Raw genomic sequence first — 12,232 nt, forward strand, 5'->3', positions numbered from 1 at the left:
TGCCTGGAAGATCTGGCAGAAATGCAAGGCAGTAATCAGGACAATCCGCATATACATGTGATCAGCCTCAATCCCCCACCAAAAGATACAGCGATAGACAGCTGATGGGAGTCCTTGTCTACATTCACAAGGACTTTTCTCTAATTCCTTCTTCTTTCTTCGATCCTTGGCTTCCTGCATTTTATGTGAAGTCATCTCTATCCATTGTCTCTCTTTATGTGTGACTCATGACCACTTTATTTCACTCTCTCTAGTGCCACTGAAGCTGCCATTCACTGAGGCCCTGTCAGAAGAGCTAAGCACCTGATATGCTCACTTTCCTACGAGAGATTCTGTTGTCGATATACCTACTCATCGACTTCCACATGTCGCAATCTACTCTGCGCCCTGGACATCCCATCTGTCTATTTATTACCTGAAGACATTGTTATCTGCAATCTGAAGGCGCTGAAGGCCTACGTGCCCCCTATCAAATATGAGTGGGATTCATAAGTTTCTCACTAGACGCGAGAGAAATAGCAAAGTCGGGAAGCAGAATAAGGATGAGGTACAATTTTGGAAATGACCATATCTCAGAGTACTCAATAGCTAATGCGCTTATCTTTCTACTCCTTAGGCCTCAAACATACTGTCCCGACCCCATTTCAACGGATTCTTCGCATCTGATCGTGCACCAGAGCCTGACCAAGAAGAGCAAAAGAAGGTAAGGAGGAAACGTATGAGTCTGTCTATGTCTACTCACATTGTTCGTAGCTGAAGATCCTCGAGCGCCGTATCGCACAGCTTGGCTTCACTGGGTTGAAGGAAGAGCATTTTATTTATGCGCTCCAAGCGGCTAAAGGGGATGCTGAGAAAGCGTTCGATCTTCTACTTCTGCTTGAGGATTCGATTGAAGGCATCATTAGATCATACACCCCGAGTACGAAACTTCTTGGAGCGGTCAATCGACAGGGTGTGACCTGTTACCTAGACGCCCTCCTCTTTGCAATGTTTGCTCGTTTGGATTCCTTTGAAGCGATACTCTACAAGTCATTCAATGATGAGCCTCGTCGAAAGCTTTCCATTCTGCTTAGGCTCTGGGTCAACATGCTGCGCTCGGGAAAGCTGATCACGACAGACCTTGTATGTGTCTCGAATTATACCATTGAAATGTCAGTTTCACTGATCTCTCTGCGTCTATAGACCAAGCATTTGCAAGATGCGCTTGCCGAATGCGGGTGGGAGGATGCAGCTCAACTTCGCCAGCAGGATACCTCGGAGGCATTCACATTCATAACAGAAAAATTGGAGTTGCCCCTTCTCACTCTCAAGATGGACATATACCATACCGGAAAGGAAGACATGAGTAGCGATCACAAGTTCGTCAATGAACGTCTGCTGGAGGTCGCGATACCCGAACCTTTTGACGGCAAAACGGTCACCTTGGAGGACTGCTTGGAATCTTACTTCAACAATCGGATTGAGGTTAAACGGTATCTCGAGCGGCGCAATACTGTTGGCTCTACCAAATCACACGATTCCTTGACCAAGGGCTTCTCGTCACACGTTGAAACAGTCGAGGTCATTCCCTCCCCCACAGCCTCGCCGACTCAGCTGAATCTTCTGCGGTCGGATGATGCAACTTCCTCGACGCCTCAGACAGGAACAAGTGGATTAAGCACGCCTCAAAGCGCTCACGTCCGACGAAGCAGTATTGTTCAAGAACGATTCGTATTCGATTCAGACGACAAGGCAAACGCTGATGATTGTCTTTCCCCGACGACAGCTCAATCTCGGAGGGGTTCTTACCGAAAGGAAGTCATGATGCCTGCATGGCAATTCTTCAGTCTGATACGTATGTGCTTTCAATTTTGGCCTGCAGACGAGCTGAAACTGACTTTCCTGCCTCCTAGCTTGGTACACAGATAACACCCCAACGAGTGATGCGCAGGTTGCTGCTCATTTCTCCTCCAAGAGACCGATGCTTGGCATGTGTTTGAAACGTTATTCCGTTCTACCGAATGGGAAAGCCATTAGGCTCAGTACATATGTCGACATCCCAACTGAAATCGGCTTGCCTCACTTCATTCAGGATGACAACATGGACGAAGAAGGTCCCATCTACGGAAATTTCAAATTATCACTCCAAGCACTGGTCTGTCATCGGGGTAACTCGGTCGATTCAGGACATTACATAGCCATTGTGAGGGGCACCAGCGCTGGAGCACATCCGGCTAATGGCCAGGCGTCCGAAATTGCCTACGATACTCCGCAGTATTGGATGCGCTTCGATGATCTGGCCGAGGAACGTGTCACGCTCGTCGATATTGAGCAAGCTCTGAAGACTGAGTCCCCGTATCTCTTATTCTACCAAATTCTGCCCATCAACGAAGATGCTGCAGAAGCCAATCCTGCAACAAAACCAGCATGCTCGGATTCGTCGGAAGATGGTCGTGAAATAGATACGGCAGGGATTATGCGGAAACTTCATACATTGTCGACAAGCAGTACGGATCCTGAACACGCCCACGGATGCGGCTCTGGTCGACCAAGCTTCGAAATCACTACACCAGAAGACACCGTGTCCGGGATGGTTGATCATATCGGAAGGAAACCGAGTGTAGCTTTTTCCAGCACCGCTGGTTCCACCAACAACCTCCAGGTGCACACGATCTCGTCGACATCGCCGCGGATTTTTCCAAAGGATTCGGAAGGCAAAGCTTCCGCACCAAACTCGAGGCGCGGATCTAGGTCCACTTGGAGCGCTCCTGGCAGCCGCGCTGGAAGTCAGACTGGCGAAAGCAGGATTAGTGCAACCTTCTCCCGTTTTACCGGGCGTCGTAGTAAAGACAAGTCCACCAGTGACGGGTCTGCGGAAGACGACGTCGACGACTTCGCGATGGAAAATGAAATGGGCAGTCAGAGCGGAGATGTGTCTATACGGATGAGCAGAGAGAGAAAGGAGAAGAGCCCCAGACGCACAAAGGATCGCGAGCGCTCTAAAGGCAAGTCGAAGGATAGATCCCGAGAGAGGTTTGGGCGGAAGCTGGATCGGGAATGCGTCGTGATGTGATACTCCTGATTCATCACATTTGTTTACTCACTTGGTTCTTTCGCTTGTGCACGAATGCTGAGAGCGAAAGGCAGTTGATACCCAGACATGATTTACGATCGATGCCCATTTGCGAGCGAAGCCATTAGCTGCGATTAGTTTTACTATCTGTTCATAGAACATGTGTAATCATAATGGACATAATGAAACACCTAAGAAATAATATTTATAGTTTGTGTAGAGTTAAACCAGATTGATTCCCTAGATGGGAGATAGATATAGTATCTCAAGTGAGTGGAGCCTGAGGCAGGGACAGAGGTCCTGCCTGAGGCCCAAGCTACTCCGCCTTCGTCGAGCTTCCCCGATCATTCCAAGTCAAGATAACCGATCAACAACAACAACAGCTCAAGCAGTGCTCCTCTTCCTTACCTGTCAGGCTCATTGGAGCCTCGCTATGACCCACAAGCTTCTAGCTTCTTGATATCGGCGCATAATGGCGCTGGACCCATCCAGCAGCTATGTTGCTCCCAGCAACTTGAGTGAACCCGCAGATGCCTCGCTCTCCATGTTCGATGTCCGACGTGTTCAGCTCCAGTTCTCGTTGGCTGCGGACTTTGTCGCTGCGCAAGTTGCTAACAATGTGCTCATTCTTGCTTTATCGACGAATCGCATACTGCGCATTGATTTGGATACCCCGGAGGATATCGACGGTAATTGCGCCCCTCCCAAGGCCCAATGAGCCCACGTCCTACTCATTCTCGTCGCATGCTAACGTGGATTAACTAGATATCGACCTACCGAAGAAATCGTCGGAGATTGGAGTGATTCGCCGGATGTTTCTGGACCCCTCTGCATCGCACCTGATCATAACCACTACCCTTGGCGAGGCCTACTATCTTCATACTCAGTCACGGCAACCCAAGCCGCTATCGCGGTTGAAGAACGTCTCCATCGAGAGCGTTGCGTGGAACCCTTCGTTACCCACAGCTTCGACAAGAGAGATCCTATTAGGTACCACAGACGGTCAGGTTTGGGAGACCTTCATCGAACCGTCTACGGAATTCTATCGACGCGAGGAGAAGTATGCCAATCCAGTCTATAGAGTAGCCGAAGGGACACCGGTGACCGGGATATGGACAGAGTTGCTTCCTACCAAACCTGAACAAAGACGGGTACTAGTCGCAACACATAGCAAGATTTTGTACTTTCTAGGGAAGACCGTGAGACACGGAAGCCAGGGGGTATACAACGAACTTTTCCAACGGGAGACGCCGTCGGTACACGAAATCGAAAAATCATCCAGCGCTGCCCCGTCGACATTGGTGATCTCTTCTCCGACGGGGGATGGGCACAACGCAGATGGTTATTCCGAGAAGGAATTCGCCTGGCTTAGTTCCCAAGGTATATACCATGGCCAGTTGCCATATGGTCCAGAAATAGTTAGCGACCCCTTCGAAAGCTCAACGATGCTTTCACGTTCGATATTCCCGGCCACGGAGTCCGCGCGAGGGGGAAAGAAGCTCATCCAAGATCCTATCACGGCGATGACACTTTCGCAATGGCATATTCTAGCCCTCGTCGAAGGAAAAGTCGTCGCGGTGAACCGGATGAGTGATGAAATTGTCTATGAGCAAGCAGTGCTGGAGCCGGGGCAGAGCACTCTTGGCCTGCTGACAGACTCGATGCAGCGCACCTATTGGCTCTTCACCAGTCAAGAAATCTTTGAAATCGTGGCTGAAGACGAGGACAGGGATATCTGGAAGGTGTATTTGCAAAAGCAAATGTTTGATCAGGCCCTAGTGTACGCCCATGGAAACGCTCAAAAAGATGCCGTTGCTACCGCTTCTGGTGACTTTCTGGCTGGCAAAGGTCGCTATCTGGAAGCAGCCAAAGTCTGGGGCAAGAGCAGCAAAGGATTTGAGGAGGTCTGTCTAACCCTCATCAATCGTGGCGAGCATGATGCGCTGCGTAAGTATCTCCTGGCTCAATTAGCCACATACAAAAGATCTTCGTCTATGCAGAGGATTATGGTTGCGAGTTGGCTGGTTGAGGTCTTTATGTCGAAACTGAACGCTCTCGATGATAATATCGCTACCAAGGCCGAACTGGCAGAGGGCGTGAGCACCGAGAATATCCAAGATGAGTTGAGTGATGTCCGGGCAGAGTTCCAAGAATTCGTAACCAAGTACAAGACGGATCTGGATAAAAAGACTGCCTACGATATCATTAGCAGTCATGGTCGAGAAAAGGAGCTGCTCTTCTTCGCCACGGCCACCAATGACTATAACTACGTTCTGTCCTATTGGATTCATCGAGAGAAGTGGTCGGAAGCACTTAATGTGCTACAGAAGCAATCCGACCCCGATGTCTTCTACAAATATAGCAGCGTTCTGATGACGCACGCTGCCACTGGATTAGTGGATATTTTGATGCGACAGACAAACCTGGAGCCCGAAAGACTCATCCCTGCGCTGTTAAACTACAACAAAACCACCAATGTCTCCCTCGGCCAAAACCAGGCTGTGCGATACCTCAACTTCATCGTTGTTAACCATCCCAAGCCCTCTGCTGCCGTGCACAATACGCTGATATCGATTCACGCCTCGAGCCCGTCCAGTTCAGAAGCGGGGCTTCTCACCTACCTTCAGTCCCAACCATCCTCTCCTCCACCGTACGACGCCGATTTCGCGCTCCGGTTATGCATCCAACACCAACGTGTCCAGTCATGCATCCACATCTACAGCGCGATGGGGCAGTATCTTCAAGCGGTCGAGCTGGCTCTGCAGCACGAAGATATCGAGTTGGCCGCAATCGTCGCCGACAGGCCGGAGGGCAATGACAAGCTACGCAAGAAGCTGTGGCTGCTCGTCGCCGAGAAAAAGATCCGCCAACCAGGCACCGGCATCAAAGACGCCATCGAGTTCCTGCGTCGCTGCGAGCTTCTCCGCATCGAGGACCTGATCCCCTTCTTCCCGGACTTCGTCGTCATCGACGACTTCAAGGACGAGATCTGCAGTGCGCTGGAAGATTACTCGCGCCACATCGACGCGCTGCGCCAAGAGATGGACAACTCGGCGCAGACTGCCCGGCAGATCCGCGCGGAGATTGCGGCGCTGGACTCGCGGTACGCTATCGTGGAGCCCGGGGAGAAGTGCTGGCTCTGCTCGCTGCCGCTGCTGAGTCGCCAGTTCTTCGTCTTCCCGTGCCAGCACGCTTTCCACAGCGACTGTCTCGGGAAGGAAGTGCTGGAGGGCGCGGGGGGCAAGAGAAAGTATATTCGCGATTTACAAGCGCAGTTGAATAAGGGAGACATCTCCTCCTCTCGGAGGGAGGAGATAGTGAAGGAATTAGACGGGCTGGTTGCAGAGGCATGGTAAGTTCTTTATTCCTTGTTTCCCTCCCACCCCTCCTATCTTTCCTGAACGGAATGCTAATTTAGACCCGTGGCAGTATCCTCTGCGGCGACCATGCCATCAAACAGATCGACAAGCCCTTCATCACTGCGTCCGAAGCCGATGAATGGGCGTTGTGAACCTGGGCTTCAATTCCACACCCCTTACTAGCACTCCTTGCTGTCGTTCGGTTTCTCTGCCTTTTTTTTTTCTCGAGTTCTCTGTTTCCTCCGCACGCGCATTTGATTCCCCAACTTTGGTTCCATACTCCCGATTGAGCGTTCCGCATAGATGTATGTATTTAATTATGTATGTATAGTCATGGACGAAACACCCGTCTGCATTCAGATGGTATCATATTTCATGTTTTGTCTGTCCCGGATGTATATACATGAGAAACCCAGAGAAGCTGGTGCACCTAAACATATGCGATGCCAAACCAGAACGATCCAGATTTCATGAGAGATACAAAGTAGATCAATGAAACCATCAAGGTCCCATTATGTCCCGGGAAAAGAAATCTTTCATATACGCGTGAGAATGTGCAAACCATTAAGAACTGACTTCCCCCACGCGAGCAGCTTGAAAGCGGCTTCATTTACAGTAAGAGCCGCAGGAGCTCCAGATCCTTCGCCACGGCGGGGCTATACGGCGCGCAGTCCTCCAGGAACCGCAGCATCTCGTCGTTCCACCGTTCCCAGCCGACGGGGAGGGTTTCTCGTAAACGGGGGTCTGGGTGGTTGGAGATACAGTAAAAGAGGAGGATTTGGCCAAAGAATCTGGGACGATGTTGATGATTAGGTACGTACTAGAGATGGAAAGGGAGGAGGAGAAGAAGAGGACACGTACTGGGAGCAAAAGGCGAATTTAATGGGGATGCAGCTCTTCATCTTGCGGAAGATGCCGCCGACGATTGGCCAGTCCATTGCGTGGCGGAGGCCGCTGCGCATCTGTTCGAGGTCGTGTGTGGTGAGGGCGGTGGGCGCGCGGAGCGCTTTGTACAGGTAGGGGCGGCCGATGTGGAAGTTGGCGATCATGTAGCGGCCGCGCAGCATTGCCTCTATGACGGCTGCGGCTGGGGAGAGGGGCCGGTTAGGGTCGATGGGGAGCGGGGAGATCGGAATCGGGGACAGGTGAGGATCGAGGGGGGTGCTAGCTTGGGGATCGGAGAATTGCAACGCGGGAGGGAGATTGATGCGCCATTGTTCGAGCTGGTGGCGGAGCTCGGCGTTGACGGCGGGGAGGGGGAAGGTTCCCGAGTCGGCTGAGATGGGTTGTCACTGGTCAGCGGGCTGTAGCCAGAAGAAGGTTGGTAGGGGGGGGGATCGAAAGGACTTACAGTAGAAGTACAAGGAATGGCGGATGCGAGTGAGAATGATACGGTGAGCGACCTGCGCAAGAAAGTGATATTGGAAGAAGGAGTCGTCGATTTCTTCGGAGGATGAATATCGGGTCGGTACGAAGCCTGCGGGTTCGAACCGGATGAATTTGGGGATAGGGACGGATTCCTCCAGGCGGGCTAGACCACTGGGTGGAAGATGGAGCTCTTGGACAAGGATGGTCTCGTTCATAAGACAGTTCCAGTAGACTCGCGACTTCATGTCACCTTCCCACTCGTCAAAATTGACATCGTGGCTTGAACGAGTCAGTAGGGGGGAAATTTCATTGCAGGAGTAGGAGGCCGAAAAAGCTTACTTGGTCAGCATCGACAGGCAGCTTGTGGCAGCGCGGTGGATCATGGCCCATGAATCCATCGGACGAAGAATCTGGTTGTAGTAGACCCTAGACCTCGTGTCAGCGGGGTATGCTTTTAGGAAGCAATTGAAAGGGGCTCTTACGAGGCTAGCAAGTAGAACTGGCAGCTCTGGATATCATTGTCACACATCAAAAAGCCAATGCGCCGACGAGCTTCGTTGAAAAAGCGTAAACCTGGTGGCTCTTCGTGGATGACTCCCATCCAGTCCGGCGGCTCGAACCGATTGCTTCGAGTGCCTGGTAGCGGATAATTCCCTTCGCGGTGGCTCAGGACCGCCAGACAGCCCAAGGCCATGACGTTGAGAACCAAACAGGCTTCCATCGTGTAGCCAAAGCCATTCTCGATGGCCGCCCCGAGGGTGAAAGCAAAGTAAAAGTTCTTGTCCATGATCGGCGTGAAGGGGTTGAAAGTAGCGAAGAAAGCGTCCGAAAGACCTTTGATCATCGCTAGAGGAAGCGATTCTAGCCAACTGTCCCCGGCTTGCGGGGGGTATGGACAGATGTACATGGGGAGAAGAGGCCGCTTCGATTCCATGTTGATCACATAGTTGTTCCCAAGCCGTTCGTGAGCTTCGAGCAATCGCTGTGGCAGGACTTCCCGGGCCCCTGGCCAAAGGATTACACCGTGCTGGCTAAACGAGATGGATACATGGCCGTTGGCGTTCACCACGTTGGGCCGTTCGTCGAACACAAAGTCATCCGGCTCCCCCATGTCCGGAGTAGGATGCTGCGGCAAGGGCTTCGACAGAGATGCATGCTTGTCACTGTCACGATGGCTGTGGCTTGGGGTAGTCCCATCTCTCAGACCCTCAAGCGCATGCAGCATCTGCTGATGGATCGGCTGCATCTCATTGCAGACTGCCGAGGAGACATGCTCAAGTTTCGTCTCCAAGCGGTGCAGGGTGCTCATGATCAAGCTGAGCGACTGATCCCGCCTAGGGTTTGAAGTCAGCACCATGAAGGGGAAAACCTGCGGGGCAAGGGAATGGCAGCTCACTTGGAGGACTTGCGCTCATTGTAGACGCACTCCAGGCCGAGGGACTTGCATAGTCCGCATTTTGGCCGCGATTCATCGCATCTGGTCTTCTTGAGCCGGCAGGTCTCACATGCCTATACCAATGTTGTTAACGGGGGGTGGGGGGTGGGACGCTCCCCAACGCAAAGAAGAGCACACGTACTACGGTAGCAATGAAGTTCCTCGGCTTCTTGACCGAACCACTAGATTGCGATGGTTCTGGTGACAAGAGGTCATTGATGGGCAACAGGCCATTATGATGACTGTTATCGATAATAGGCTCTGGTGGTGAGCCACCGTGGGACAATGACTCCTCGTAGGAACGCTTGCTCATATTGCATGATTGGCAGGTCGGAGGGAGTGATTTAACTACTCTACCGCGATCATGGATGCATTATCACTCGGCTGGTCGAATCCATGCCTTGCTCCCTGCTAGCGAGGATGAAGTTCGTTGGAACAAATGACCATTGATGGCTGCACAATCAGTATGCGCTATCAGTTCGGCCGGGTGAGTCAGCATGCATCTTTTTCGGTCGGAGTGTGGTACAGCCGATGCCGAGCAGCCAATCAGAACTCTTCATGGCTCCTGCCTCAGTCCGGTACCTGAGGCATGCACCCTCCCATATGATGTATCTCTATCGTTCATGGCAGCCGACAGTCCACACGTATTGATATTATTCTCTCTGTAATAATTGATCTGCTAGGTAGCTCCAGTCTTACTCGTACACATAGATGCAGGCGAAACGAATGAACATTTGTAATGGAGTAAGTTGTGGTCGACCGCATCAAGAATATATTCCTAATTGGACAAGGTCAAACCTGAGGAACATAGATGTCCAATCTCCCTAGTCACTACGACAAACATGCAGTGATCGAGCCACAAGTCCAGATAGACTGAAACTACAGAGAGAGCTCCAGAAAATCCAGGAGAAGAGGCAGATAGATAACGATTCCACGAGCCAACTGCAAACCAACCGACCAAGACAATCCGAAACCCAATGGAGTGGCCTGGAATGATGTTGACAGCACAGTTGTTGCGGGAACCGATCGATGACTTACATACATACCTTCCACGCCTTTGACCCCCTGCAAGAAGGCAACAAAAGGCAAAAAAGGGTTGACTCGACAACGGCTCGTCACTGATAAATACAACGAAACACAGCTGTGAGAGGCTGTGTAACGTTCTCTCTCTCTCTCTCGAACGTTTGCGTATGTGTTTTGGAAGGTCCCTTGAAGACGGGGAGAATCATGAAGTCACCACGGATACTGAGTCTCAATTTGCTGGCATGTCGCACCGGGTGGAGGGGAGGGGTAAAGACAGCGCCCTCTCTCTTCCTAAGTGCCTTGAGGATCAGAGGTGGAGCAGAAAAATGTCAATTGGATAAGTCTTATGTAGTGTCTCTGTTCATCGCGGGATGTGCCTTGTAGATCGATGGTGATGTGCGCAAACAGCGAAGACGCCCATAGTTAATGTCTGCAACTGCGGATAATAGAAAAAAAAAAAAAAGAAGCAAGATAGAGATAGAATGCGCAAGGTATGCGCGATTTTCATCATCTCGTCGTCTTCTCGTTCAAACGGCAATGGTCCTGGACTCAATTGTTAGCATTGTTGATACCTCTGCAGTTGTTTCTGCTTGGAGCCGAGAATGGAGTCTGTAACCAGAGACTTGATTCACAATTGGCACGCAGAATGTCGCAGAATCCTCTGGTCGGAGAAATGAGAATCTCTCTCTCTCTCTCTCTCTTTTGCTTCTTCGCTGCCAGCCCTCATCCACTATGAATACGGATAAGAACTTAGTTGCCTGTACTCCGTATGTACCTATCCAGGCCAAGTCCGGGGAAACGATCGTCTCCACCTCGTCCATACAACCAGATCATATTCGCAATCAGACCAGTCAGAAGCAGATCAAACCCAGGAGAATGGACTATGGAAGGCTAATCAGCCGTGGAGTGCAGCTGACTACCCTCTAGATACGCTCTAGAGTCTAGATAGAAAGCGTAGTGACATACTTACTGTGGTACTGTGGTACTCCTGGGTCGTCGCATGCTGACCTCATGAACGCATAGTACATACATAGTATGTACTGTAATCTGGGGAAGTCTAACACGCTTTCCGCGACAAATCACAGCTCAACCATTCCCTCCATTTCGATCTCTTAGCTCCTTAGACTAGTAACTAGTTACCAGCCGAGATAAGTTATCGGATGGAGGCATTCGCATCTCAACCATCCTGGCAATCTCAGGTAGTCGTTCTCTCCTCGAAGATCGTGCGGGGTAAATCATAGCTGAATACTCATCTCTAGAGCGTTGCATGATGCCTCCGCCTTAAGAGTATAGTACAGTTACTACTTTAGTCTAGCTGAGAAAAAGCACGATGGCTGGTTCACCCAACAACACAAAAAGAAAAGAAAAAAAAAGGGTTTCCACCATCAATGTCCATGGCCGCATGGGGTAATCGGCACCTTTTCCACGGAGTAGATCATGCGCATCGTTTCGCTTCGATAAAAAAGAAGGTTGGGGATTTTGACTGTCATGAACCCGGACACAGACAGTATGGGCCACGCCACTTAGAAGTCGCACGGATCAGACAATGGTTTCTCTCCGTTGCTGGGGTCGATCGCGTGTTCATCAATCTGGCTGAGACTTCAGACTTCAGATTTCAGATTTCAGACATTAGGCTTGAGAGTGAGATTGAAATAAATTGGTAGTTAACCCAAGAGAGAGAGAAGACACGCGGCTTGCCAGGCTCTGTCTCCCCTGGGGCCAATCCTTCTGGCCCCAGCCCTGATATGTTTGTTGTTTTTATCTCGGGTTTTTCTTAGATGTGGTCGGTGTCCCCTCTTTCCACTCAGCCACAGTGGAAACACGAGCGCGTCACCTTATGGTCCTATGTGCGAGACACAAGGCGTCTTTTCGTAGATAGGGGGTAGATCCATGCGTTGCTGAAACCGGGGAGGGATTATCGCACGGGGTATAGAGAGTCAAACACTTGTCGATTGTTGGATTCTGATACCGGCTCTGTTAGAGAGTTGTGGACGG

At 51.0% G+C, this 12,232-nt stretch overlaps 3 protein-coding genes across 3 annotated transcripts, besides 1 other annotated feature; 2 read left to right on the top strand and 1 right to left on the bottom strand.

Annotated features, from left to right (window-relative positions):
• Positions 1-475: 475 nt before the first annotated feature.
• ACLA_009770 (ubiquitin C-terminal hydrolase family protein) lies at positions 476-3,052 on the top strand (the record flags this gene model as incomplete). The annotated part of the gene is made up of 5 exons (XM_001273979.1): positions 476-547; positions 617-703; positions 754-1,122; positions 1,183-1,834; positions 1,893-3,052. The coding sequence occupies 5 exons, from the start codon at positions 476-478 to the stop codon at positions 3,050-3,052; spliced, it is 2,340 nt and encodes a 779-aa protein (XP_001273980.1).
• A 472-nt stretch (positions 3,053-3,524) lies between these two features.
• ACLA_009780 (vacuolar protein sorting protein DigA) lies at positions 3,525-6,563 on the top strand (the record flags this gene model as incomplete). The annotated part of the gene is made up of 3 exons (XM_001273980.1): positions 3,525-3,741; positions 3,818-6,404; positions 6,482-6,563. The coding sequence occupies 3 exons, from the start codon at positions 3,525-3,527 to the stop codon at positions 6,561-6,563; spliced, it is 2,886 nt and encodes a 961-aa protein (XP_001273981.1).
• A 458-nt stretch (positions 6,564-7,021) lies between these two features.
• ACLA_009790 (putative C6 finger domain protein) lies at positions 7,022-9,527 on the bottom strand (the record flags this gene model as incomplete). The annotated part of the gene is made up of 7 exons (XM_001273981.1): positions 7,022-7,202; positions 7,273-7,687; positions 7,763-8,058; positions 8,119-8,205; positions 8,262-9,113; positions 9,176-9,288; positions 9,357-9,527. 7 exons carry the CDS (start codon positions 9,525-9,527, stop codon positions 7,022-7,024), a joined length of 2,115 nt encoding a protein of 704 aa, XP_001273982.1.
• A 1,390-nt stretch (positions 9,528-10,917) lies between these two features.
• Positions 10,918-10,938: a microsatellite.
• The last annotated feature ends 1,294 nt before the right edge of the window (positions 10,939-12,232 follow it).

This window comes from Aspergillus clavatus, genomic scaffold (assembly GCF_000002715.2).
Source record: "Aspergillus clavatus NRRL 1 1099423829795 genomic scaffold, whole genome shotgun sequence".
Classification (NCBI taxonomy): domain Eukaryota; kingdom Fungi; phylum Ascomycota; class Eurotiomycetes; order Eurotiales; family Aspergillaceae; genus Aspergillus; species Aspergillus clavatus.